Source organism: Hippocampus bargibanti, linkage group LG08 (genome assembly GCF_051943395.1).
Source record: "Hippocampus bargibanti isolate YZ-2025 linkage group LG08, ASM5194339v1, whole genome shotgun sequence".
Classification (NCBI taxonomy): domain Eukaryota; kingdom Metazoa; phylum Chordata; class Actinopteri; order Syngnathiformes; family Syngnathidae; genus Hippocampus; species Hippocampus bargibanti.
Window position 1 is genome coordinate 22,693,168 of NC_142741.1, and position 27,060 is coordinate 22,720,227.

The window sequence follows — 27,060 nt, forward strand, 5'->3', positions numbered from 1 at the left end:
GCAAAGTATGCTGGGAGCACACAGAGTCTACAATGTGAAGTCTAAGATTTGTTGGCATGTTTTGTCATCGTCATTGTAAATATCGTGTGTCAAATGATAGCCTTTGGGTAAAAGTGGTTTTTCCACAGCTCTGTCACCATTTTTTTTAAATGAATGGCTATCACGTGAGCAATTAGTTAGCAATATGATGAAAACCAAGGTGGACTACCATCCTCGAAAGGACTGCTTAATTACAGTATTTCTAATGATCCATTCCATTCAGTGTTCAAATTTTTAAAACAGCTCTCATCTTGGTATGAGATTTTTTTTTTTTTTTCGAAACCAGGCAGAATATTTTTTTCCACCAGCAGAATACAACTTTTATGGATTTAAACACTCCTTATTGAACTGCAACACTGTGTGTTTAGAAATAAAATGTTTAGCTTTCATGTCTTTGGCTTTTTATAGGTAAAACCTTGGCATGGTGCGAGCTTATTTTGGAAATAGTCACAACTCATTTGTTCGCCGGTTGCACACAGCTGTGTGGCCAAACAGGAAGTGGCTTTTCTAACGCTCAATGAAAAGTAAGCAGCGCATCGGGTAAATGATCACGATTGATGAATTTGCAAAGAATTCAATGATCTGAGTTTTGACATTGTCATGAATGCTTGAATTTCAGTGAAAGAGGACCTTATTTTGCAAATTGTGCCAAAATATGAACCGATATCTCAGTAATCTCACTTGAGGCAACACGTTTTTACGTGTGTAAGGCAACCGCCTGAAGAATGTGCTTGTCTGCATTCAACATGTCTAAGCTAGAAACGCATATGATGAGCAAAGGCATGTGTTGACAGTGTTTTACGATGCTATGTTTCCTTTTTTTTTTTTTTTTTTTTGAGCGGGCATGTATATGGTTGGGGACGGTGTAATGTATAGTTGGATTCAAAATTTCTGAACACCGACTCCTTCTGCAGACTATTTCAAGTACGTGTCACCTATAAGGGCACATTTTAACATCTATAAATGAATCAATAAACAAATAAATGCATAAATAAACAAATAAATAAATAAATATTTTCCTTTCAGCTTTCCCCTTCAGGGGTCGCAACAGCGAATCAATGTCCTCTATCTAATCCGGTTTAGTGCACCCTCTTCTCTCACACCAGCTACATTCATGTCCTCTTTGACAACATCCATAAACCTTCTCTTTGGTCTTCCTCTCGGTCTCTTGCCTGGCAGTTCAAGACTCAACATCGTTCTGCCAATATAGTCACTCTCTCTTCTCTGGACATGTCCAAACCACCTCAGTTTGGCCTCTCTGACTTTCTCTCCAAAGCCTCTAATATGAGTTGTCCCTCTAATGTACTCATTCCTGATCCTATCCAGCCTGGTCACTCCCAAAGAAAACCTCAACATCTTCAGCTCAGCTACATCCACCTCTGCTTCCTGTCTTTTGTTCAGTGGCACTGTCTCCAGTCCAAACATCATGGCTGGTCTCACCACCGTTTTATACACCTTTCCTTTCATCCTAGCTGGAACCCTTCAGCGCCGGGCGGGCGCAAATCTAAATGATGGCTGAAATGTGATTGGTTAAATGCTTTAATATGAAAACACACATCTGGGGAAAAGCAATGAAAGGAAGCTGAAAGACTATTTGGAATTATTTAAGACAGATCCACACTTGCGCCAAAAGACTCACTGGACATCTCCACTCAAAGGCAGAAAGATGGCCAGGAAAGTGCTGATTCTATCTCACACGCGGAATGAGGATGAGGGTTTGCAAATTGGATGGAAGGATAATAATGGGCAAGGCTAGTCTTGTTCTAAAATAAAATACGAGAGAATCTTCGATGTCTGCCCTGCTTGTATGAGCAATCAATATCATTATTATACCGGTAACTGAAAATCCACTGCAATATTATTTATAGATACATAATGGAATGGATATCCATTGCCAGAGTCATCAAAAATTCAGACTTTACAAAACTAATAACGTTCAGCTTAGCAATAACAACAAACTCATCCCCAGCTAGAAACAGGAAATGAAACTTTTCTCGTCATATTCATGAGGCTTATTTGATGGACACTGAACAAAATTGGCACACAGAGAAGCCAATGAGTCCTGCAATAATAGAAATATTAAAGTAATCTGATGTTGGAGCAGGTTTAAACCCGTTGGCGTGTTCTATGAGTATCAAAGCAAGAAAGGATCGGTTCGGTGTAGACAGTCTTGTAATTTTGCCATGGCGAACCGGTTTAGTGTCTTTTTTAGCCCTGGATACATTTTTAAAAGGTGAAATGCTTTTTAAATATTGATCCTGACAGTAAGCCACCCTTTGTTCATGCACTTGCACTACCAGTTGAAAAGTATTTTCCACATCACATTGGTTGTTGGTGCAGGTGTACTTATGGCTTCCAATTGTCTACCAGCTTACTCTATAAAACAATTGGTTATGTGGAAGAGTAAAGGCAGCTCATTGTAGAACTGTCTGCTTGCTAAAGACATTTGCAGGTATGGAGAAGTCATCAGCCGTTACATTTTACCAAGTTGTTCTTTCTCCTTAATCAAGTCAAATCTGTGCTCAACATCCTTGCCGAACACGGTTTTGATTTACAAGCAAAGTGTGGAGAGAGTGTATACCATGTGCTATATCTTGGGGTACTTTTTACAACACGTCGAAAACATCCATCCATGGATCTTTCCATCCTTTATGAAATCCGGTTAGCCTTATGACAGTCATTGGCGTGCTGGCGCCTATCGCAGCTGCTTCGGGCATTGGGTGGAGTAGACCCTGAACTGGTTGTCACTTGCAAGCAGCATATATATGAACAACTGTTTCCATTCACAATCTCACCTATGGACAATTTAGAGAATGCCTTTAACCTGTCATGCGTGTTTTTGGAATGTGGAAAGAACCCGGAGTGCCCGTACAAAACGCACGCATGTGCAGCAACATGTAAAATCTAGACAGCTAGAGCCAGAATCAAACATAGGACCTTCTCACCGTGAGGCAGACGTGCATGCTAAAGTATATTCTCAATTGTCGGTTTGACTGTCAGTGAGAATTAGACCAGGGTGCACCACGGCTCTTCAAAAAAAAGTCAGGGAATGACACTAACGAAGACAAGTGCTAATGATGATGAATGAATTGAATAAATATCGCTAGAAAAAAAATCTAAACACATTCACATTTGATGAAGTGAGCGCCGCTGAGGTATGAGATGTGCTTGAACTGTTTCCATGCAATTTCTGAAATTTATTTAGGTAATATTCCATATTATATATCAATTGGGGCGTTTAGATTTTGAGCTTCCACTGTGTCATGATGTGGCAGGAAGTGCAAAGCACGAAGTGATAGTCACTTCACCATAGTAAGTAGTCGCTCTTGTTTTGTCACTTTGTCATGTGACAGTAGGCCAATATTACACTTGATGCTAGCATCAATCAAAGAAGGAAAAAAAAAGTGTTACCACTTGGTATCTGAGACAGAATTGCTGTAATTAGACTATCATCTTTTGGACAAGGAAATCCCATTAAAAAAACAACAACAGTGAGTGCAGCCCATTTGAACAACACCGTGACTAAAAGGATAAGAGGCCAAAGGTCTATTAAGTGATAAGTCTTGACAAAAAAGATCTTGGAATTGCGACCAGATTGTTTTTTTTCAATCCTGCAAAAAATAATCCAACTGTGTTGTTGCTGTTAGATCGCCCATGGACAGCAGAGATGGGCAACCACATTCTATACTGTAAGTGGACAACAAGCACTGTACAACCCACCATTGAACTTTGTGCTAATGTGCTTGCATTATGACAATCAACCTGAGAAGATTTGCCAGGTGCCAATCTCAGACGATGCCTTTAGAGAATTTAAATTTCAATTAACCAAAAATGGATTTCGCAAGAAAAGCAGACATTTGTACCTGGGGGGGGGGGGGGGGGGATTCACATAAACACAAGTGAGAGCATGTAAACTGCACAAAGGAAGGCCTGAATACGAACTCAGATGTGTTGACAGGAATGTTTCATGAAATTTGAGCCCCTCTTCACTTGAGAGTCCTCTAGAAGTACAAACATGATCGAAGAGCCAAATTCACGATTGCGCAAAAAGACTCATTTAAGTATACAAGAAGTAGAGCCCAGACCGCTGTTGAAGCAGAACAATCTCAAACCTGCCCTCTTTGAATAACCCCTTCATGGACCGATAATGCTAACCTGTAACCTGATAACACGATAAACTGCCCACTGTAGTGATTGTCCAACTGCAGTGTTTGAAATAACGTCTGCCCGGAGGCCCGGGGCGTACAACTTTTACGTCGGCCGTACAACTTTCAAAACGTGCGAACGTTCGTTTGGCATTTTGCAAATTTGCAAATTTGGCAAATTTGCAAACTTGACAAATTTGCAATTTGCAAATTTGTCAAATTTGTCAAATGAACGTTCGTTTGGCGTGGCTTTTAGCAGAAAACGCAACACAAACATTGCATTGTGCACCATGACGACAAACGACAACTTTTCACACTGGAATAAAATAATGATGTACGACTGCTGTAGGCTTCGCAATTCTCAATAATCACATGTGAAATAAAAATACACAAAAAACTGGACACTTGTAAATATGGGTTCATGCATTACAGCTACATATACAGTAAAGTCTCGTTATATCGATATTCAAGGGAGTCCGAAAAAATATCGATATAACCGGGACTATCGATATATCCGACCCTGTTTGCATGTAATTTTCTCCGTGCGTGCATAGAAATAGTATCGATATAACCGGGACTATCGATATATCCGATATCGATATAACGAGACTTTACTGTATATCAATATGCCTTTCTTGATACTTTCACGATGTACAGTTTTTTTATGAAACGGTTTCTCACATTTACAGTATACAGTTGACATTTTTATTTTGCTATGCTAATAATATCTTGGGTTCTACCCTTTCACCCCCTCTACCCCATCCCCTTTCAAATTGCTGCTGTGGACTGCAAATTTCCCCATTGTGGGACAAATAAAGGTTTTCTGAGTCTGATTCTGATATACTTTTATATGCCCTCTGCCTCCATTAAGCTGAAAGTAGATCACATCCAAGTATATTTTATTAGCTCGCTCTTATTTCAGTCAGCCTTGCAGACTGTGCATGTCATCTCCAGCTGCGGGCAGGATGTGGTTGCGTACGCGCATTACAAAGTCACCCATCAACTGTCATGTGTCTCCTTTTATAGTAAAAGCCTCGCTCTTGATCACTCTGAGTGGATGACCGTGCGTCTAAAGTTGACTGGGAGGCGGGGAGTCCAAGAATGGCATTCGCTGCATTATCAAATGAGAAGTAATTGTTTGAAAGCTCTGAGACACTTGCGATTGTTTGAATGAGTTTTTGTGGAGCGATGAAATTGCCCACTGTGTAATGCTTGGGTTAAAAAGACCTAGAGCATTATTGGATTCCCCAAGACACAAACATGAAAATGAGCTGTGTTACATAGAAGATGCATTAGATGCTTTGGTATTGAACGCTTATTAAATACTATTCGGAAACTGCACACAATCGATGGCCGCCTCACCAAGCAATTCAGCAAATTACTCGCAACTAAATTGATTAAAAAGCTTTGTGTTGATTTTTTTGTTGTAAAAGAGACACCTGCTTTGAACTGTACAAACACGATACGCAAAGAAAGTGAAGTGTGGCAAACCACAAATTCCCTGGCAAAAAAATACAACTGCAACACCAGATGAAATAATGGCATCAAGCCATATTAACATAGAAATATTACAAAGACGAGTAACTATACAGTAAAATAAATACAAACGCTGTAACAGATCAATTAAGTCCAAGTGTAATAATTTAGTGTTTGTGATTTTTTTTTGGCCAAAGTTTGCAAACCATAATAAAAAAGTGCAACATTGCCTTTGGCCAACGACTGGTTCCTTCCTTGAATGTTGGCACCCTCTATTGGTTGCAATTTAGCTGTGCAATAAACGTGCTCAATAGAAGTGAACACGTTCGACAGTCACAAATCGGGATGTTTTTGCTTCATTCATCAGATTCAAAGTTTCAAAATGACTACTCAGAATTGAAATGCTATCATAAGGAAAGCGCTTATAATCATAATAATACATTTCATTTATGAGCGCCTTTCAAAACTCTCAAGGACACTTTACACTCACAGGATATTTTTTCTGCGGGTGAGCAGCGGCAGCTACACGCGCCAGCTTCACTCAACCCGGAAGTAACGAAGTAAAAAAAAAAAACAACTCATTACGACTCATTAATTCTTCAGCACTTTCTGTACCCTCTTTGTGACATGAAGCAGTTCTAGATGAAAGAGGAGAGGATCAAAGCGTCATTTTCAGCAGTGGATCAGGGACGTCATGGTGGATATAGGATTATATCATAATGAATATTTTTTTTGTTACACCCGGTTAGACTATCAAGACTTGATTTAATGTTTCTCATTAAAACTAAGTGAAATATCAGCAGTCGCTGAAAAAAAATGGATTTTTTAATGGTTTTGGCATCTTTACAATGCCAAGTTTCCATTGAGGTGAATTTGAAATTAGGGGTCCAGATATACTGTAGCAGCCTTTAAATCACACTAGAGCCACACTTGAGGTATTGTGGAGCAAGCCACAAAAGCCCACATGACCACTTCAGCTTCACATAGAGATTTTTTTAAATGACCTTAAATTGAATTGCTTCCAGGCAACCAAATATCTACGGTCATCACGATTTATATCCATGGCGATGTATAAATATGGTCATACCACAAAAGAATGATTACAGTTCACATTGAGGCAGACTTTTCTTAATTTTGGATGTTCACATTTGGTGAGGGTCAATAATAATGATGTAAAATGTATTCATATTTAATTTTTTTTGGGATGTGCCAACATGAATGTAAATTAGGGGTGTCAAACTATTTTTTTTTCCGGGCCACTTTGGAGTTACGGGCTGATGAAAAATGTTATTTACTACCCATCACAAATTGAGATTTCAGTCCAGATTCCAGCAAGGATTATGAAAATTGACACACATGATTTGCTCCTGCGGGCCACATAAAGTGATGTGGCGGTCCGGATCCGGCCCCCAGGCCCTGACTTTGACACGTGCTGTAAAGAGATTAAATCAGTAAAACAGAGAGAGGGAGAGGAATACGCTATTTAACATGATTATGTAGTTTACAACAAATATGATCATGAAATAGTCAGCAATTTTCATACTTCATCTTGGTTTTATTCCCTGGTGCTATCTTTGTGAATGCTTTATTTCCTGTATATGATAATTGTCCATGTTAAGCGCTTTGCATACATGTCAACCTTGGCTAACAGCTGTCCGTATAAATGATTACAATTCCTATATAAAAGTTGCAGTACGCCGTACATGAAATGATAAAAAAAACCACTAACACAAGCGGAAATGCAGACAAGTTCCTGCGCATGCGCACATTACGTTTTTATTAATGTGACCGTACACAGTGATTAAAAAAAATACGATTGAGGATGACTTTTGATGTCGGCGGCAGCATTGTCATTGGTTACTAGCATTTGAAAGGAACTGGATTTGAGTGAATTTGGTCTTTGCAAGATCGGTTCACAATTTGATTTTTTTTTCCCCCGTAAATTTCATTTATAAGCGCCTTTCAAAACTCTCAAGGTCAATTTACAATCACAGGATAAGGACAGGTATGGCTTTAATTGTTATAGCTTCAGCTGTTGTTAAAGCGCTACATAAATCAACAAGTACAGTGAGTCCTCAACTTACAAACACCTTATCTTACAAACTTTTCGTCTTAAGAACCTCTAATTTATGAAAATTAAACCTTATAATAAGCACTATTTTCATAATACACACCCACCACGGCTGGCGGAGTGATCTTCGGCGGAAGCACACGACCGAACAGCGCTCCAGCCGGCGCTACTTTGCACACCCCCTCTCATTGAATGCACACGTCGATCGCCTACTTGGAGCTTTTTGCTGATAATTTTACTATGATGGGACCGAAAAAAAAACCACCACAGGCTCGTGTTCAGCCCAGGAAGACACAAAATAAAATCACCGTCGCTGAGAAGAAGGAGATAATTGAAAAACACGAACGAGGTGTGCGTTTGTGTGATTTAGTGGCCGAGCACGGCTATGCCTAGTCAACCATTGCTCCCATTCTCCGGAACACAGAAACCATCAAAGGTGCGTCTGTTGCAAAAGGTGTTTCCGTGCTCTCAAAGCGACAGTCTCGGGCAATCAAAGAAGTTGAAAAAAACTTTATTTTACAGCACAGTTTATTTCTTTAATGACAGTCCTCATGTAATGTGCCTCTCTTTGTGACTTTATGATACAATGCAGTGTATTTCTTTCATTACAATACAATAGCACATTTATTATACATAGAATAAGGTATGTTGTGTGTAGTTTTAAGGCTTATTTAGTTAAAAACTATATTTTATGGAAACCCGGGAACGGATTATTCCCATTTTAATGGTTTCCAATGGGATTTTTATTTTTTTATTTTTTTGAGATACACACTTTTCGGCTTACACACTCTGTTTGGGAACCAATTACGTTCGTAAGTTGAGGTCTCACTGTATTGAATTGTATTGTATTTATCATCAAACCTTAAAGCCATCCATATTTGAGGGTAGAGAGGACCAGATGTTGACATGTGAGAGCCCATTCAACACTTTTGGGACTGACGCCTCTGTGCGTGTGTGTGTGCGCGTGTGCGTGTGTGTGTGTGTGTGTGTGTGTGTGTGTGTGTGTGTGTGTGTGTGTGTGTGTGTGTGTGTGTGTGTGTGTGTGTGTGTGTGTGTGTGTGTGTGTGTGTGTGTACTTCAGAAATTAACTGCTTCAGCTCATGACATTGTCGAGCGCCAACACAGGTAAGGAAAATGCATATAGCATTTCCACGTCAGACAAAAACAGAATCAATTTGAATTGCTTTCACCCCTTTTGCAGACCTGCAGTAGAAATTCCATGTGGTATGTGTATTGGGTTTCAGTGAGGAGACATAATCCCCACCCCGCTTAGAAACCCACCCCTACTTCACAACCAACCTAGTCCTCCTCACTTCTTTATTTCCAGAGAGCAAATAATGGGACATTGAGTGGGTCTGCAGCTTTGAAGAGAAATACTTTTTTTTTTCTTTCCCTAGAGTTTTTGTTGTCGAACTAAATGCAACACTGCGTACATTGTGAACATTGAAAAGCATAAGATCTGCGGGAGCAACTAAGAGAACGTCCTAACAGCAACACAAAAGCCAGTGTGGAGGAGGAGAACTCCCAGCGATGAATCCAACCACTGTTGTCAGTGCGCTTTTGTTCCTACTCCACATTTCATCTCAAGATGCAGAAGCACATAGGTGAGCATTCAAAGCATTTCATTGCTTTCTGGAGAAAAAAAATGTGTCAATTTTTGCAATTTTTACATGAAAGTTGTGCCTGTGTTTCAGAAATCCCATACCTGTTTTTTTTTCATGTCCAAAGTGAACATACGTGTTTTTTTACAGGACAATGGTGATTTGTGGGTTATTTTCTTCTTTCAAAAGCATTCATATAACTCTCATTACATATAATCAATATAATGGCATGTTTCACTGTTCCAACTGTGGGTTACATGGGGCAATGGGAGTTAATACCTAAAGAGCACCTGTCATTCTCCCTTGGGCTATTTTGGTTGATTTAACTCCTGTCTCGGATTGCTCAAGTTCCACCGGAGCCGAGACTGCTTTTAGGGGGTTGCTGCCCGGCATCCCAAAACTGAGCATGATGGATGTAAAAACTTGGCAACTCATCTCATTATGCATTCCTAAAATGTTGAATCTCCATGTAAAAACACGTCATTTACTACAGGTTATAAATATACACATGTAATGTAACCTCTTTGCACTGTACATTATTCTAAATGTGATGCGTGATGATGCCAGCGCACAAGTGGAGGAAGATGCCGGCCCACAAATACAGAGTCTACTAGAATATCACTCATTGGAGCGTACAGACCTCCAGCCAAGATCAAAAAATCATGGTGCTGGTTGCTCGAGTTTGTTTCATCTATTTGTTTGTCGTTAAGCTCGTAGCTCATGGAGGATGATAAGACGTTACAAATGGATGGCCAGTATGTCATTTTATTTGGCATGCCGAGGAGCATTCCTATTGGTGGCTTGCCTTGGCATCATCAAAAGTTTTGTATGTGGCACGAAATGGTAAAAATAAACTCCTATATCAACACCTTGACCAAAATACTTGACAATATTTTAAGGCAGGCATCGTAATATAAAAGTTCAGTTCAGTGGTATATTTGGTACTGTGAGACTAATAAAGGCATATCCAATCCAATCCAATCCAATATTTAATACGTGATTTTGCACCCATGCCAACAAAACATTTGAATGGCACTCGGTTGAATGCAACCACTGAGACGGTACCTGTGCCACCTGTCATACTGTCACTGGCATTAACAACTACAATCTTCAGCTGATCACTTTAAAAAAACGACATTAAAAAAAAGGTTCACAGTAAAATCAAATTTGGCTCATAAGTACAAAAATTCAAACGCCATGTCATGCCCTCTGTGCTCGGTGGAGGTAATTAGGTGTTGCGTAAGGTGTCAAGGTGCAGGAAGCAGGAAGAGTCTGATTAGGGTGATTTTCTACATCCTGTTGCTCTTTGGAGAATCCCATTTTTATGACCAAAGCTAGCATGTAATGAGGTTAGACTTTGTTTTCATACCACTGCTATAATTACCATGAAAAAAAACTGCAAAAAAAATGGTTAGACTATAGATGTATTGGTGTTCTTCTTTTCTTCCCTTTTTTTTGTTCTCTGTTGGGCATGCTTACACGGACCACCAAGTTACACGTGTTTCAATGTCAACGGAATATTTTGCTTCAAGCACCAAATGCAAATTCTCAATGTGAGCTATAAATATGTCGGACAATAAAATGACACATCTTACCTTGAACCTCTCTGCTCTTCACAAAGACAGCGGAGACAAGTTTCTACTGGAAACCAACCAGGTGTGTGTCGTTATGGCAGGAAGTTGGAGTGTTGCTACGGCTGGAAGAAAAATCACAGAGGCCAGTGTGAGGGTAAGGGAGGTCAAGGTTGACCGATCCATAAATTGATTTAAAAAAATAATTAACGATGTGTCTTAATTGTCTTCATTTCTGATACATTGGATGAATTTATGACTAGAACTCTCTTAATTGTAATCAAAAGTGAATTGGGCTTTGTTGCATTTGCTCTTCTTGAATCTTACAAAATCCACCTCAAACAGAATCATACATTGCATCAATAAACTGTATACTTTCCACTTTGTGGGACCGTCTGTTAAAGAGCAGTCGATGAACAAAGCACGATTGTGCCTCGGTGAACAACAAAGAGTTTGGATGTCGAATTTGGTATGGAAGAACTTAACCTCAACCACATCAAAAAAAAAAAAAAAACTTATAGACAACATTTAAAATCCATCATCATTGCTTTTTTCTTTGTCACTGACTGGCACCGCCAGAGAATGAAGGAAACAAAGATGATCCCATCTGTTCTCCAGTATTTTATACGTACACCAGATGATACCACTGACATCGTCAAGCATCTAATTATCTAACCATGGAAAGCCTTGTCGTTGTGTGAAAGCGCAATAAATCACAGCTTACTCATTTTCTGAAACCAACTACTCAGATTCATCGACTTATTAATATTTAATGGGTTTTTTTCCAGCTCAGTGTGAGTCAGGCTGCAAGCACGGTGAATGCGTTGGACCCAACAAATGCAAGTGCTTCCTAGGCTACACTGGAAAAACATGCAACCAGGGTGAATATACATGGCCAGTCATAACTTTTGAATTGTAAAGTGCTGCTTCCAGTTGACGAAATGAGAACATTGACTTTTTCAACATTTGAAGACCTCAACGAATGTGGCCTGACCCCTCGGCCGTGTGAGCATCGCTGCATGAACACCCATGGCAGTTACAAATGTTACTGCCTCAACGGTTACACCTTGATGCCTGATGGATCTTGTGGCAGTGAGTCATTCCTAAACAACCGTCTTTGCAAATAATAATGTGTACTATATAATGTTCATCAAACATTTTTTTTTTTTGTGTATCTTTACTGAACATGCACGTTAGATTCCAGGACCTGCTCGCTCGCTCATTGTCAGTATGGCTGTGAGGAAGTTCAGACCGAGATTCGCTGCCTCTGTCCCTCCGTGGGACTGCAGCTGGCAGCAGATGAGAGGACTTGCGTAGGTGAGGAAAAAAAAGTGACTTTCAAAGAAACCAGGACACAAGTACATTTGTCTAACATATGGCGAAATCAAAGACAGACTAAAGTGAGCGGTTGGGAAAAGAAACTCAGGATACAAAGAGAGTGAGAAATTAACCTTGGCTTGATTCCAATTCATTAGAGATTGTGGGTTGATACAAACTCGACAACTATATCAAGATTCTTTTATGTGGCTATCGTATGCTTGGAGGGATAATCAGAGGGCAGCAATTAGGTTTGTAGTTTCAAAGCAATTCGTAGGTTGAAATGGAGCCAATTTCATGAGGGTACAACTAAAACATAGGGACAGACACAAAGGACTTGGAGGCCTTTCAGACACCTAAGTAAACCATGTTTTTTTTTCAAAAATGCTATACATGTCCGTATTTCAGCCTATTTTCATTTACTGACATTTACAAGGTCTTGTAAGACAGAAGCACACACAACGGGAGGCATCTGGACAAATGAGAGCCTGACCTAAAGGCAAAATAGTTGTCACACAGACTTGAGTTGAACCAGCAGTTTCAGGTATTATTTATGAACACATACTCACACTAATGCTCTAATGACTTAGAACTGACATGGGAAATATATTCTAGTCAATTGTGCACATGAAAAACATGTCTGAATGCTTCAACAAACTAAGAGAGGAATTTTTTTTTGCTCATTCACTGCCATTCCCCAATTTATTCGGGAAATTAAAAGTATGATATGGAGCGGCATTCCCGAATTTGTTTGGGTTTAGTTTTTTTCTTGCGAGGCGGGGTGCGTTTCAAGCTTTGTTTTTCCCTCCCCGGGAGCAGCATTTACCTTTTGTACAACCGCCCCCACTTTCAATGCATATAACTCTACAACCAAGTAAGCTTGAAATAAACGTGTTTTGTTTCTGGTGAAAGAAGAGGGTCTAAGGTTTCTTACGTTGCATTGAATGTTTATGTAGTCCTAAAACTCAATATTATGTGGGTCCTGCAATTTGAGTGAAAATGACAATAACCCTGGCACTGGAGCGAACACATTTCCACATCGTCTGGCAGTGAATGAGTTAACATTAAGCAGCATAGATAGAATATCTGCCCGTTGACACCAGTGTGGTTCTTCATACAAAAATAATACAATACATTACTTCTTGATTTACAGTATATAGCACTTTCACAACAGCTCAAGATGTAACAAAGCTCTTGACAAAACAGTTAAAATAAAGTAAAATAATAATCACAACACAAATCATAAAACACAGACAGTCACGGAAACCACTTTTCCATCTTGTGCTTTGTTGTTTAAAGCAGTTTGAGATGATAGAGAGAATCAAAGTAACCTTTCACCAGTGGTGATCAGAGACACCATGCTGAAAATATGCTTACGTCGGCTATAAGCTAAGCTTCAAAGTCAACAAGAAGCTGTAGCATCCATTAGTGGGAAAAAAGAGAAATTATAATTCACTTCTCCTGTCCCAAGTAAATCCATTTCATTTCCAAGCAATGACTCTCTGTTCCAAATAACCATCAGTATACAACACAACATTTGTCTCCATAAAGTCAGCCGATGAGCAGTCCAGGTTGGAGGTCACATTTCTCATTGTGCAGTTTTTTTTGGCATGCAGCAATCATGAAATAGAGCAGATGAGAAATTTGATTTCCACGATGTTAAATTTTGATACAGCTGACTCTCCCCTTGCTATTTTGAAGTTGTAATGCACCCACATCAAAATTAAGAGTAGGTAACCATTTTTAAGATGCAGTTGATTCCTCCGATGATATAAACATTACGATTGGTCTCATAACTTGGTATAACATGCTTTATTTCCCCACAGATATTGATGAATGTGCTACTGGAAGCAACTTGTGTCCATACAACAGGCAATGTGTGAACACATTCGGCAGCTACTTCTGCAAGTGCCAGGAAGGATTTGATCTGAAATATGTCGATAGCAAATACGACTGTGTCGGTAAGGTATCGTTAAAATCATCCAGGACTCTCCTCCATTTCTGTTTATGATCCTAAAGGTACAAAAGACTTTTGTTCCCCCAATTTCCAGACCTTGACGAATGTGCGTCCACCAACAAGTGCAGCCGTCAAGCTGTCTGTCTAAACACTCAAGGATCCTACAAGTGCAGGTGCAAGTCAGGCTTCCGAGGCAATGGCTTTGAATGCTCCGGTGAGTTCCCAGATTGTATGATATTCTATATGGAGTTACAAACCAATGAGTCTCGGGGGTTTCATTTGAAATATCTTAAATCTTCATGGAAAAAGTGTTCAACAACAGATGCCTGCCTGTCCTTTCCTGACACTCTCCTGGACCGACAGATATTCAACGGCTGCAGAGTTTTAGTTTGGGTATTAACACATAACCAGTCTGTCCGAGAATGATTTCCTGCACTCTGAGCCAGTAAAGTTTTGCAGATGTTGGAAAGAGTGAGTCAAATTTATTGACAAAGTCAGCACATTTCAGTAAATATGTTAGGGTTTGGCAATTGAAGAATCGTGGCATTAGCCTTCGTCCAGGTGACGCTTACTAACAGTAAAGTGACCACCAGGCAGAGGATCTTGAATTAAATAAATCTGATTTTATTTCTTATAGTCAAGCCATTTTATCAGAGGTCATGGAATGGAAACAAAGACAGGGCAGATCATGTCCTCAATGGTGAGACTGTGTGGAATTCGAGACTTCTTTCATCGCTACCCCCTAAACCCGACAACTCCATTAACCGCCTGCTTTCTTGAATCTTTCCAATAAGTTGTCTTTCTTGACCTTGCTTGTGGCTAGTCATGTTGTCTCACAGCACATAATGTTTGAAATCGGGCCTGCAAATTGCTGCATGACCTTTGTCCAAATAGCGTACAAATATTAGTGTAATTGAATGCTTTTGTGAACAGGTAACAAATCTGAATGACATTATGATTATTATGTTTCAGTTGCATGCTAGTCATTGCTAATAGATGCAGTCTTGCCTTTTTGATAAAAGTAATATGCAAGGTACTCAGAATATGCACTGATGCATAACATCTGGTGAAAGACTGTAACTTTGAAGTCCCACGCACCTAATTTGGTTCCTGTTTTTGCCTACAGCCATACCAGACTCCGAAGAAAGGCCGGGAAATCTGGGCGGTAAATTTGAGAACGAGGAAATTAAAAACATTATCCCTGAACCAGTTGTAACCCCGCCCCCGAGAACACACCAGCAGTCATTTGACAATGCCGGGGAGACCCACATGGGCAGTCCCACTGTGGAGAAACCGGTGGATGGGTTTCCTGACGAAGAAGAGGAGGAAGAAGAGCAAGACAACCAGCTCAATTCAAGAGGAGATGTTTTCAGTAAGTGTCACTACGTCTCAATACACTACTAATGATGCAAAAGCACAAGATGGTTACAACGGCTCAGGATTGAAACCAAAACCTTCAAGGTGAAATACTACCACCTGAGTGCCGCACATTCCAACCATGATTTCTTACGGCTTTGATAACACTCCCATAATCATACAGATACAACTCAAGACCCAGGCCTTAGATCTTCGACCAATGGAGACAGTCTTGTTCCTTTTTCCTTCCAGAACCACATTCATTCTTCTTCGCAAGAAATGAGTCAAGGAAATTTGATCAAAATACGATACTTGATTTCTTAGAAAGTGCTTTGTTGATATATTTACAGTGCAAGAATTTTTTTTTATATTGTCAAAAAACTGGAGAAAAAAAATACAATAAAAATTGCTGGACATTGCGGTCTGCAAGTGGTCTGTAGGCATATTACTTTAGGTCACATTTCATCTGCAATCTTTAGGGAAAGAGTCTGTGAAAGACATTACATAGCAAGCAGACGGGCCTCAATGCATCCATCACCTCCACCACTGAGGAGATTTTTTTTTTACTCTTGGAAACTGAGAACTGAGGTTTCCAAGACTGAGACTGAGCCTGAGACTGAGAAACATGTCCTGGATCAGCTTTCCATACCCTGGAAGACGTTTGAGAAGTATTTTATGATGCGTTCCCCAAAACAGCAAAAGCTGTTGTTCAAACAGAATGAGTACTAGTCAGAAGGTCCGTCGTCAGTACCTGAGATTTTTCACTGCATTCGATCATTTAAGGTTGTTCAGATTCAGTCATTCCACCTGTCACTTGTCTTAAATGTCTAAAGCCGCCTGCCTTGAGGGGTGTTTGCTCCAAGAGCCCTTAAATGCCTAGGGGCTGCATCCTAAAGTCGTAGTTCTTTGCCATTCAGGCCACGAGTAACAGCAGGACAGGTCTAAACCTGCTGGTGGAAAGACAGCGTATGGCTTTGGCATCAGACGTTCAAGCGAGATGTGTTGTGATAAAGTTATGGACCATTATTGCGTGTATCATGTCCAGCATTTTTTTAGAACTGGGGCCACAATACAAGATGAGTAATACTTGTCCTCTCTCAATTTAGCATCAGAGGACTTTGAATCCGTTTTTGGTCCGGCCAGAGAGGTCAAACCGTTTGAAACAGCGCCACCTCAAGAAGGTATAAAAATGACACATTTATTGCATACGTTGGAGTTTAACGTAATAATTTAACAAACAAATAGTCCACTTTGCCACCCTAGTTCATGCTAATGTGCAAAAACAAAACCACTATTTAAGCTGCTTATCGTCGCAAGTGTCGCGGCGGTGCTAAGAGACCATCGGTGTAAATATTTTCTACCATCATGTTTATCATACAGATGTAGAAATAATTTTTCTAAAATATAAAACCGAAATATAACAAGAAATATATAAAAGACAAAAATACAGTATGCCCATTTTGTGAGATTTCCTGAAAATGTAGCTCCAACTCTCCATTGATTAACAATAAATGCCTCCATTGTATCACTACATGATGAATATTGACTAATTGGATGATAACAACTTTTCTTTCTTGGCACTAGAATTTATCATGGACTGCAACTTTGATCAAGGAGCATGTGAGTGGGTCCAAGACAAGACTGATGACATGGACTGGAGCGTAGCTTACCATGGAAGAGGTAACAAAATGACAAATGTCTTACTTTCACAAATAATGCTAGATGATTTCTACTGCAACAGTTACTTACGTCTATTTAAAGGACAACTTATGTCACTTTTTTGTTTTTTTAACTGACACCAGAAAAACGTTTTATAGCATCTAAAATACCCAAAACACGGAGTATGATATTTTTATTCAAATGCAAAACATCAATAAAAATGACTTAAAGTGTCCAAAATCTGCAAAAAATTGAGCTGCGAATTGGGCATTTTCAGAAAGTCCTGCCCCCAGTTCGTGACGTCACGCCAAGGCGTCTTGCATTGCTAGCGAATCAAAACAATGGCTTCAAATTCGGAGAATATGCTTTCTTGTTACACATCCAGTGATGAATATGATTCAAATAATTATGAAGAGGAAAGCATACATGTTTGCAATCAATTAAAGAATTTATTTGTGCCATTTTGAGGCAACATTGGGGGAAAATCTCTCACCCAAAAAAAAGAGGCACAAAATGGCGACCTCCTGTGGCCACCTCCGTTTCCGCAGGCTGATAAATTCCTTATGTGGCGCGTGGACGCCCTCTTCTGGCCTTCTGGCGGCTTTTGGGTGCAACACGAGGTCCCCAGACCAAACAGGTACAGCAAAATACATTGACGTGATGGAAGGACCGCTACAATGCGTCTTTTTTACGGTAAAGGGCGGTCCTTTAGTGACGTCACGTACGGACTCGTTATCAACTCAAAAACAAGACTTCCTGAATATTCAGCGCGAGTCTTAAAACGTAAAATATAGCTATATGCGGTGGAATCTTTGTAAAACACGCTCAGTAGAAGTCATTTGAAGCCATTTTACAAATTATGGACACAACTTGTCCGGAGACGTCTGTTGTCCTTTAAGGGGAGGAAGTTTTGATTTTACAATAAAAAATATGATTGGTTCTGTTTATTACACCTTATGTCCACCAAACCTGAGTTGGATACAACATTTAAAGATGACTATTTTGTAGCAGCAAAATGGCAACAAACATCGTCTTTAGACCAATTGAAACGTATATACAAGAACACGCTACATTCATTGTGTTCATTGACAAATGCTTGCCAAAATATAAATACTGAACTGTTGTTTTCAGGTGCTGAGTACTATATGTCTATGAGTGGTCTACTTGGCGAGCAGGAAGACGTGGCTAGGCTCAAGTTGCTGCTAAGTGATCGAACCACACAGGGTAGCTTCTGTCTGACTTTTAACTATCGTGTGGTGGGTCATAACGTGGGCACGCTGAGGGTGCTGCTGGATAACAACGCTTACCCGGTTTGGGAGCAAAGCCACAGCAGGAATCAGGAATGGCAGACGGAGCTCCTCACTGTGGCCTGGAAAGAGGAAGCACCACAATCAGTGAGTCATTCGGTGATACCTTTTCAATCCTCTTAATTATTGTGAAATTGATTTTTAAACAAAGAATAATAATACAAAACACAATATAGCACTATATTGCACATGATAGAAATGAATGTTTTGAATGTCTGATAAATCTTGAGATTTTGAGGCACAGCCTGAACCGATGAAACCTTAACCGATGAAGTAAACCAGTATGAGATTCAACACTGATTCTGAGAAGGTGGTATTGCTAGTCTTATTGGATCTAAGTACAGTGCTTAAAGTAACAGACAAGTGGTGTTCCTCAAGGGTCAGTCCTTTGACTCCATTTGTTCAGTCTGTAAACTCTGCCACCCTTGAGTCAAATGATTCAAAAGGCTAATGTTAGCTATCGTGGCGATGCAGCTGCCACATAAGTATACGTAATTTGCAGTTTCTTAAATGACAGCAGTTCATTTGATTAATGTTGATTCAGGTCAAAACTATGATTTTTTTTCCATGTTCCTTCGATGAAGGTATTGTAAGCTTTTTTAAATCATTATTCACAATATGATTGTGATTTCAGAGAGCTGCTTTTTATTTATCTTTAAATCTTTTCACTTTGGCTTTGAATATATTCAACTGTTGTGTTTGTCAATATGTTACAACGATGTTCTTTTTGTTGTGTGAAATACATTGAGTACAGTATGAAATCAATGAAGTTCCTTTTCCTTGCCTGATAGATCATCTTTGAAGCTCAACGCGGGGGAGATGTTGGAGGGGAGATCGGACTGGACAATGTTGTGTTGACCTCAGGGCCATGTCAAGAAGATGACTCTCCGATCTTTTGAGGAACAAAAATATCAAAGTCAGATCGATAATGTTTCAAAACGTTAAGGCATTCTAAGACTCAGTGATTGCATATTAACTAAAATGTCATGGCCTTTTTTTTATATAAATATCTTATAATATTGAAATGCCAAGGCCTTGTTCAGTCATTGTGTATAATAGATTGCTTTCAGAATATTTTGTGTTGTGTAATTTGAAATTTGGTGTGGCATCTTTTTTAAGACAGGCTCGTTTGTATTTTAGCAAAACTAACGGTATCTGTGGATTATTGCTGTAAATTCTGCTTTCACATCTCTCTGTAGTTTTTAATTAAATATCTTGTTTTTTTATATCTGCCTCTTGAGACCGTACTGTGAATGCAATGCATTACCATGGGCATTATCTCAGTTTCATGCAATGAATTATTTTCTAATTGAATGCAATTGACCATACACGGACGGTACGATGAACAACTATTGGTTAGCACATCAACGACTAGTTACCACCGGCAACCACACAGTACAGATTCCGGCTGCTGCCTTCCTGTGTGGGGTTGGCAGGTTTGTCTCTTGTTTGTGTAGGTTTTCTTCCTGTACTAGTGTGGTGAGGCTGCTATAGTCATATATTGTATTTACACACACAACAGAAAGATGGAGAACCGGCCATGATGTGGAAGGTCAAATCTGTCCAAAATGGTTCATACTCTTAAATTGTATTGAATCCCCTTACACAGTAGTGTGCCTGTGCCTAAATCACGAGACAATGTGTGACCTGATGGTCATAACCGGATTCAATCCGCTACGTGTTCCATAGGATGCCATCGCTCAGAAAACCGAGACAGGGGTATTAGTATCTAATTATTTGTTTCAAAGAGACTTGATATAAATCAAGAAAGACACCTAATCTAGTCAGTCAGAATTTTTAAAACAAATACAGTCCAGTACTATCTACGAAAGTGGCACATGAAGACAGACTGAACAATGAAATACTCTTCCACTGGATCATCTTTGAAAGAAGTAGAGATGACGGCTGAAGAAACCTTTTTATCGATGGACCACTCCTGTACGACTGAGAGCTTACACAGACGTCTTCCACTGGGTGGCACTAGAATTACTTGAATGTCCAATATTCAAACAGTAAAAGCCTGTCTTCAACTAATTAGGCCCACGCTTAACCCCGAGTAAGGAATCGTGTGAGAAAATGCACGCTATGGCATTATGGTTTGAGGAAATCTAATGTTTGTGATATTGTTCTTTGGCAGTGTGGCCTGAGATGTTTGCCTTGTTTCAATAAATATGAAGGAAACACTGATTTGGACTATTGTGCATCTATAGAGTTCGTTGATTCCATCGTTGACTGTTCAAATGCTGCTATCTTATGTCAATAAGTGAAAGTAAATGCAAACATGCTTTGGTGTTTAGGCTGTATCTGACAGTGCGGCAAAAGTGCAAGAGTGTGAGATACAGGAAGGAGATACGTGAATGCTGAGGAAAGGTAGTTTCTTGTTTTGCAGATATAATTGAGGTTCCCTCATGTGTTACCACATAGTAGAAATGACATATTACCGCGTACGTGAGGCGCCATTGCTAATCAGCTAAGCAAACGCATCTATCAGCAGGGGGTCGGGTCGTAGCAAAAATATCGCTAGTTATAGGTGATCCAGACCGAGTCGCTGATTGGTCTGTTCTGTCACGTGATCGGGGTTGTCTGTTGCTTCCGAGCTCGCTATCGTTAGCATCCCAACAGGCTAGCGGCGCTAGCATCGAGCCTTCGCACTGTCCAGGAAACGACCTGCCATTGTTGATCTCGGCCAACGAAAAAAGGCAAGGAGGTGACACACGCATACACCGTACATATTGCTTTGATTTCGCGGCCAAATCGGCTTGGACGCGGTTCGTTACATAGACCGAATTGCAACGTGGCGATTTTTCTTTGAAGTAAACTTGGCTAACGTTACAAAAATGCAACGCCTTCTAAACTGCAAGTTGTGCAGATAGATGGCTATGTTGTCCTATGTATTGTGTAGGGTTTGCCATATAAGAGCGAGCTTGTGTAGCATTACCCTCTATCGCAATTTGTCATCGGCATACTACGTACTTACATGTACATAACACGTCACAACTATGCCACTGTAAGATTCAGCTACATATCTGGAGCGTTTCTATGTGGTACGTTTTTCTACGTCCGTTACGAGCTGCCCATCTTTATGAAGCGGTCTCATTCCAACCATTTACGAGCACACAGTTGTGTTGTAGGCAGTGCAAGTGGAGCTTACATGGCCGTCCATTCCAACACAGAACAAACGAGCATGTGACTAACTAGCAGGGTCTGCACCACATGATCTGGACCAGTGGAGGAAGCCTTTATCAATCAGTGGTGAGTCTCCAAGCAGCCATCACATCTCGTGATTGTGTTTTAGTAAAAAGAATCGCATGTTTGTGATTGTCTTGTATCAAAACGACTTGATGTGTTTTGTGGACAATGAAATTTATTTACCAAGCCACAAAAACGAGTTGACTATACACATGTCAATTAAAAACCCGTTTGACTGCATCATAGTTCATAAAACCCTGCACCAAAAATGGCAGATTATTGCACCAAAAACTAGGACTGGATGGATATAGAACATTCAATTATCACAATTATTTCGATTGAGATTTAAATCATGATTAATGTTAAGTGATTACTGATCACATACATCGTTTTATTTATGATCACATTCTATAGATTTAAAGAAGCTAAAGTCTAAATCACAATTTAAAATTTGGTTTAATAAACATCCAGACCTGCTAGAAATGTGTCTGGTCTCCCTCTGTGTCATTGTATCCACCGCTGTGTGTTGCATGTGTGCATTTTAATGCTTCATTGTATATGTATGAGAGTTATTGATCGTGTACGAGCACTCATCTAACTTTGGTGCAGGCAGTCTCAGGGTGGTGTCTGTCTGGACATGTGCACTGTGATTGGCGACCAGTTTATTAGAATGAAGTCTACTCTTAGGAGAAATACGGTTTTGCTTGTTAAACAAAGCAGTTTTATGTTCTATCATTTAAACAGGTCATCCCTTCATCACAGTTATTTGCCACGAACAGCCATGTCAAAAAAAACATCTCTGCTGAAAGTCATCCTCCTGGGCGACGGTGGTGTGGGAAAGAGCTCCATCATGAACCGCTATGTCACCAACAAGTTCGACGCGCACCTTTTCCACACCATCGGCGTGGAGTTCCTCAACAAGGACCTGGAAGTGGACGGCCACCAGGTTACCTTGCAGATCTGGGACACCGCCGGCCAGGAGCGTTTTCGCAGCCTGAGGACTCCTTTTTACAGAGGCTCGGACTGCTGCCTGCTCACTTTCAGCGTAGACGACAACCAGAGCTTCCTCAATTTGGGCAACTGGAAGAAGGAGTTCATCTACTACGCGGACGTCAAGGAGCCGGAAAAGTTTCCTTTCGTTGTGCTGGGAAACAAACTAGACGTTAGCGAGAGGCAGGTGTCCACCGAGGAGGCGCGGCAGTGGTGCCAGGAGAATGGTGACCATCCATATTACGAAACCAGCGCCAAGGACTCCACGAACGTAGCGGTGGCCTTCGAGGAGGCGGTGCGACGCGTTTTAGCGATGGACGAGCGAGCGGACCACCTCATCCCCACGGACACGGTCAAGCTCCACAGAAAGCCTCGCGCGGCTGCCACGTGCTGCTCATAACATCCAAGTGACTGTGTGCAATGTTAATAAATAATGCTGTTAAAGTAACAAAGCTGCATTAACACTGTATTGGAACTTCTAACATATTTGTTCAATCAGGATTTGCTTACAGATGGGGTCAGTTTAATCGAGGAAGCACTAATATGTCTTAGTACAAAAAGTACACTGAATATTCAGTTCAAAGGTCACGTTTTAAGAATGAATTAACTGCATTTCATATAAACTTTGTGTGGGTACCTAAAAAATATGCCAGTCTGTATATGAGGGCAATTACTTGAGGATTTGGTTAATACTAACATGTGCGTCTTTTTTTTAAGCGCTTCAGCATGTTACTAACAAATCAATAGATTTTTCACTCTGCACATTTTTTGCCTTGTGAATTGGTTACTAAATCCTCAAAGTACAGATTCTCCCTAATCTATACAAGTATTGAAATTGGAAACTTGTATTATTATATTTAATCACTTAATTTATGGAATTAAGGCTGGAGGACACCCGCCGACTGCGTGAAGGTAGATGGGTTTATGAGAATAAGGAGATGAGAAAATGGATGAATAGAATGAGTGCAATTCTGCAGAATATTCAAGATGACCTTTTTTGGGTCAGTTAATTTCGGGGGTGTCGCCTTAGATACTGAGGTTATAGTTTGTATTTTTTAATTTACAGTTAAAGATTTGTTTTTTCCCTAAATGAAATAAAATGCTCATATGCATTTATTGTTCATCATCCATATGCCGACCAACAAATAAAGCATCTGAGAATCTGTAAGCGTGTTTTGTGGCCACCCCAAACATGAACTGATGACCCTAAGAAAGGACAAGCATTGCGGGCCATGGATGCTATATAGTGTTCATTATCATTTGGCAAACCTAGACTTTTTTTCTGCATTTTCCCACTCTTGCATTGCTGAAATGTTCATTGGATAAGGGTAATGTGACCTCAGGTGCTTTGACACCCTTTTTAGAATAAACCAGTAACTTCTCATCAGGCAAAGTTGTCCCAAATTTTTAAAAACAACAAAAATGGATCATTCAGAAGGATGGGTTGAAGCGTCTCATAAGTCAACAGTGTTGCAAGAGACGATACAAATTAAAGATTTGAGAAAAATAAAACGCAAAGCTGCCAATAAGTAATTTCCTTGCAGTATTACCTCATTTCAACTGCAACCTACTTTAAGCGTCCAGAAACTGAAATGCCGGGGTGGCTTGACCTAGATAAGGGAATACTGACCACCCCGATAGCAATTTAAGTTGCAGCGTCATGCTATAGCCAAAATATATCTGTCGATAAGACAAATATATTTTAGTCTTATATCGATAAGACCTTTTTTTCACCAATGGTCTTATCAACACATGAGATAAGAATGACTTGATGGACCCAGAGCTCCCCTTTGATAAAGGCTTGGGCTGATAGTAAAAATTTAACACTTGGACTTTTTCGGGTCGTGAGAGAGACTCAATGTTAACTTTCAAAACTACTGCCAGTTTTCCAGAGAGTTTCAACAAACAGTGACAAGAAAATAGATTGTTATGCATGAAAATGACATAAAAGTCATCCAATGTGTGGCTAGCACATGATATCATGCCTGCAACACGATTCCACAAAATCTTAACAGAAGACCCAACTCTGACCAATATTGTCAGGAGAAGGCAAGCAGGCAAACTATTCAGAATTAAATTAATAGAAAGGTGGTTCTCAAAAGAACCGGTTTTCGACTTCCATTCAGACTTGTTGGACAGTGAATTAATTTGAACAAGACAGGGTGGAAGAAATGGAATACAGTGTAATGTGTCACACCCTCCGTCTCGCCTTTAGCTGAATTCCTTTACACGGAGGCTACCTCCTGATTCTGACATTGCGCAGGCTTCTTTCACCCAGTTTGTATGAGTACCATTAATACAGAACAGCATCATGAAGAAAAGAAAACTGGAAAAGAACGTTTTTTTTTTTACAAACTGTGTACAAGCAGTACAAACATTTTTAAAGACATAAAGCAAAGGCCACAATGCAAGTATTGCAGTCACACGATGCTTTATAAACATTATTCACAAGGACGTTTTATAGCATCTAAAAGAGCCAAAACAATCCGGATGATATTTTTAAGTCAAATGCAAAACACCAATAAAAATGAGTTAAAGTATCCCAAAACTACTTCAAAATGACCCCGGAAATTGCGAGTTTCAGAAAGTCCCGCCCCCTTGTTCGTGACGTCACGCCAGGACGTCTTTGCCTTACTCTAGAATCAAAACAATGGCTTCAGATTCGGAGAAGATGCTTTCTTGTTACTCATCCAGTTATGAATATGATTCAAATAGTTCTGAAGAGGAAAGCATAAATGTTTACAAGTTACTTGCGTATCAATTCGAGCTGTCAGGACTCCAATGTAGCGTCCCAGAAATTGCACAAGATGGCGCCAAAGCTCAGTTGGAAATGGGCTGATTTGTCTGCTGGGAATTTGTGTCAACTACAATCAAATAGTAGTCTTGGTGCGACACATGATTCACCATTACATGTTATTTATGTGTTCCTTCTAATTTTGCCATTAACACAGATCAACACGAAGTTTTCAGACCAAACAAAGTACCCAAAATGCATTGTGTGTCGCTTTCTCGGTCAGGGGCGTTCTAGACGTGACGTCATGTCAGGCATCGTCATCAATTCGAAAACAAGACTTCCGAGTCTTAAAACGTAAAATATAGTTATATGCTGTGGAATCTTTGTAAAATACGCTCGGTTTTCTTTTAAAGGAACACAGAGCCCAGACAGCGACATTGCATTAATAAACAGGTTGCACTGTAAACAATGTGGATGTGACATATTTAATTAAGAAGATGTTTCTTTCCAAGAAACTGTACTTTTCTCTCAAATGCCGTTGAGCGGATTGGGGCGTTGGTCTCATAGAATGGATTCATTGCAAACTGGAAGGCAACAAAAAAATAATCAAATAATTAAATTGGCTACTCACGTACAAACTCTCTGTTTCGGACCACTTTAAGACAGATGACTCACCTTAATGTATAAATCATACACATCATTAAAAAAGTTCTTGATCCCATCTTCTTGTCGTATATCATGAAGCATGATGAATCGTATATGTATGGCATGAAATTAAAGAAAATAAGACCACAAATCGACAATGGATGTGGACAAATCACCTTCACTGTGGTGGGGAAACACATTACAATACAATGAAGGATATGTCCTGCAGTGACAAAGGCAGACACGAACCACTCGTTGAACTTGTCCACAGTCTTTAAGTACATGTTGTTCGAGAGCCACATGTTTTCATCCACCAAATCCAGGGCTGCATGTGCAATAAACTGGTTTAAGTGACGGTGGTCATCCTGTGGTTAAAAAACAAACTGTATCAACCACTGAAATTACAAATATCTTCCCTGAAAAGTTAAACAGTGGTGGCATACTAATATTAATGAGAAACATCTTACCTTGCATTCAGTCTTCCCGGATGGTAAGAACTCCATCTCAAATACTGGGTTGTCGTGATGACCAACCATGACAAAGTAAAAACAGCCTGACATTTTTACTTCTTTCTGCCTCTGCAGTGGAATCACACCAAGCGAAATATCAGTGAAACAACATACATTATAATAATGTATTATTTGATCTTCTTGTCCTCACTGAAACAATTCCTGCTTTATATTAGTATAATTTTCAGCGCAAGAACGACAATTACCAAACTACACTTAGAATTGCTAGTTCATGAACATAAAAATATAAAAGTCAGAACCAACATATTACTATCGAAGTGATATACATTTTGAAAACGTGGCCATTATTAAAGGTACGAGACATTTGTTTACCTGCTGTTGTTACTTCCGGTAACTGACGACGGCTGTCGCATGCCGATGACGACGTCACATGTCCTTTTTATTCCGAATATTTTTTGATGGCGTTAGATAAAAATACTTATTCAAATATAGAATACAAAAAATACACATCAACACTTTACATAATTTTAAAA

General features: G+C 39.8%; 3 protein-coding genes across 6 annotated transcripts; 2 read left to right on the top strand and 1 right to left on the bottom strand.

Moving 5' to 3' along the window:
* Positions 1-9,068: 9,068 nt before the first annotated feature.
* Positions 9,069-20,641, top strand: egfl6 (EGF like domain multiple 6). Of its 2 annotated transcripts, none has more exons than XM_089002900.1 (13): positions 9,069-9,335; positions 10,954-11,060; positions 11,692-11,784; positions 11,876-11,995; positions 12,101-12,220; positions 14,047-14,181; positions 14,272-14,391; positions 14,815-14,877; positions 15,304-15,549; positions 16,640-16,714; positions 17,118-17,213; positions 18,324-18,598; positions 19,291-20,641. In XM_089002900.1, exons 1-13 carry the CDS (start codon positions 9,262-9,264, stop codon positions 19,396-19,398), a joined length of 1,632 nt encoding a protein of 543 aa, XP_088859026.1. In that variant the 5' UTR covers positions 9,069-9,261; the 3' UTR covers positions 19,399-20,641. The 2 variants fall into 2 exon arrangements, with proteins under 2 accessions (XP_088859026.1, XP_088859025.1); XM_089002899.1 differs by having other exon boundaries at positions 9,247-9,335; positions 18,324-18,586.
* Positions 20,642-21,065: 424 nt separating this feature from the next.
* rab9a (RAB9A, member RAS oncogene family) lies at positions 21,066-23,846 on the top strand. Of its 3 annotated transcripts, none has more exons than XM_089002917.1 (3): positions 21,066-21,198; positions 21,631-21,751; positions 22,433-23,846. In XM_089002917.1, the coding sequence occupies exon 3, from the start codon at positions 22,470-22,472 to the stop codon at positions 23,076-23,078; it is 609 nt and encodes a 202-aa protein (XP_088859043.1). In that variant the 5' UTR covers positions 21,066-21,198; positions 21,631-21,751; positions 22,433-22,469; the 3' UTR covers positions 23,079-23,846. The 3 variants fall into 3 exon arrangements, with proteins under 3 accessions (XP_088859043.1, XP_088859045.1, XP_088859044.1); XM_089002919.1 differs by having other exon boundaries at positions 21,077-21,198; positions 21,673-21,751; XM_089002918.1 differs by having other exon boundaries at positions 21,118-21,206.
* Positions 23,847-23,983: 137 nt separating this feature from the next.
* Positions 23,984-26,949, bottom strand: trappc2 (trafficking protein particle complex subunit 2). Its single transcript, XM_089002920.1, has 5 exons — positions 26,900-26,949; positions 26,525-26,635; positions 26,274-26,422; positions 26,088-26,169; positions 23,984-25,996 (listed from the first exon to the last, which is right to left on the bottom strand). The coding sequence occupies exons 2-5, from the start codon at positions 26,615-26,617 to the stop codon at positions 25,898-25,900; spliced, it is 423 nt and encodes a 140-aa protein (XP_088859046.1). The 5' UTR covers positions 26,618-26,635; positions 26,900-26,949; the 3' UTR covers positions 23,984-25,897.
* Positions 26,950-27,060: the final 111 nt, after the last annotated feature.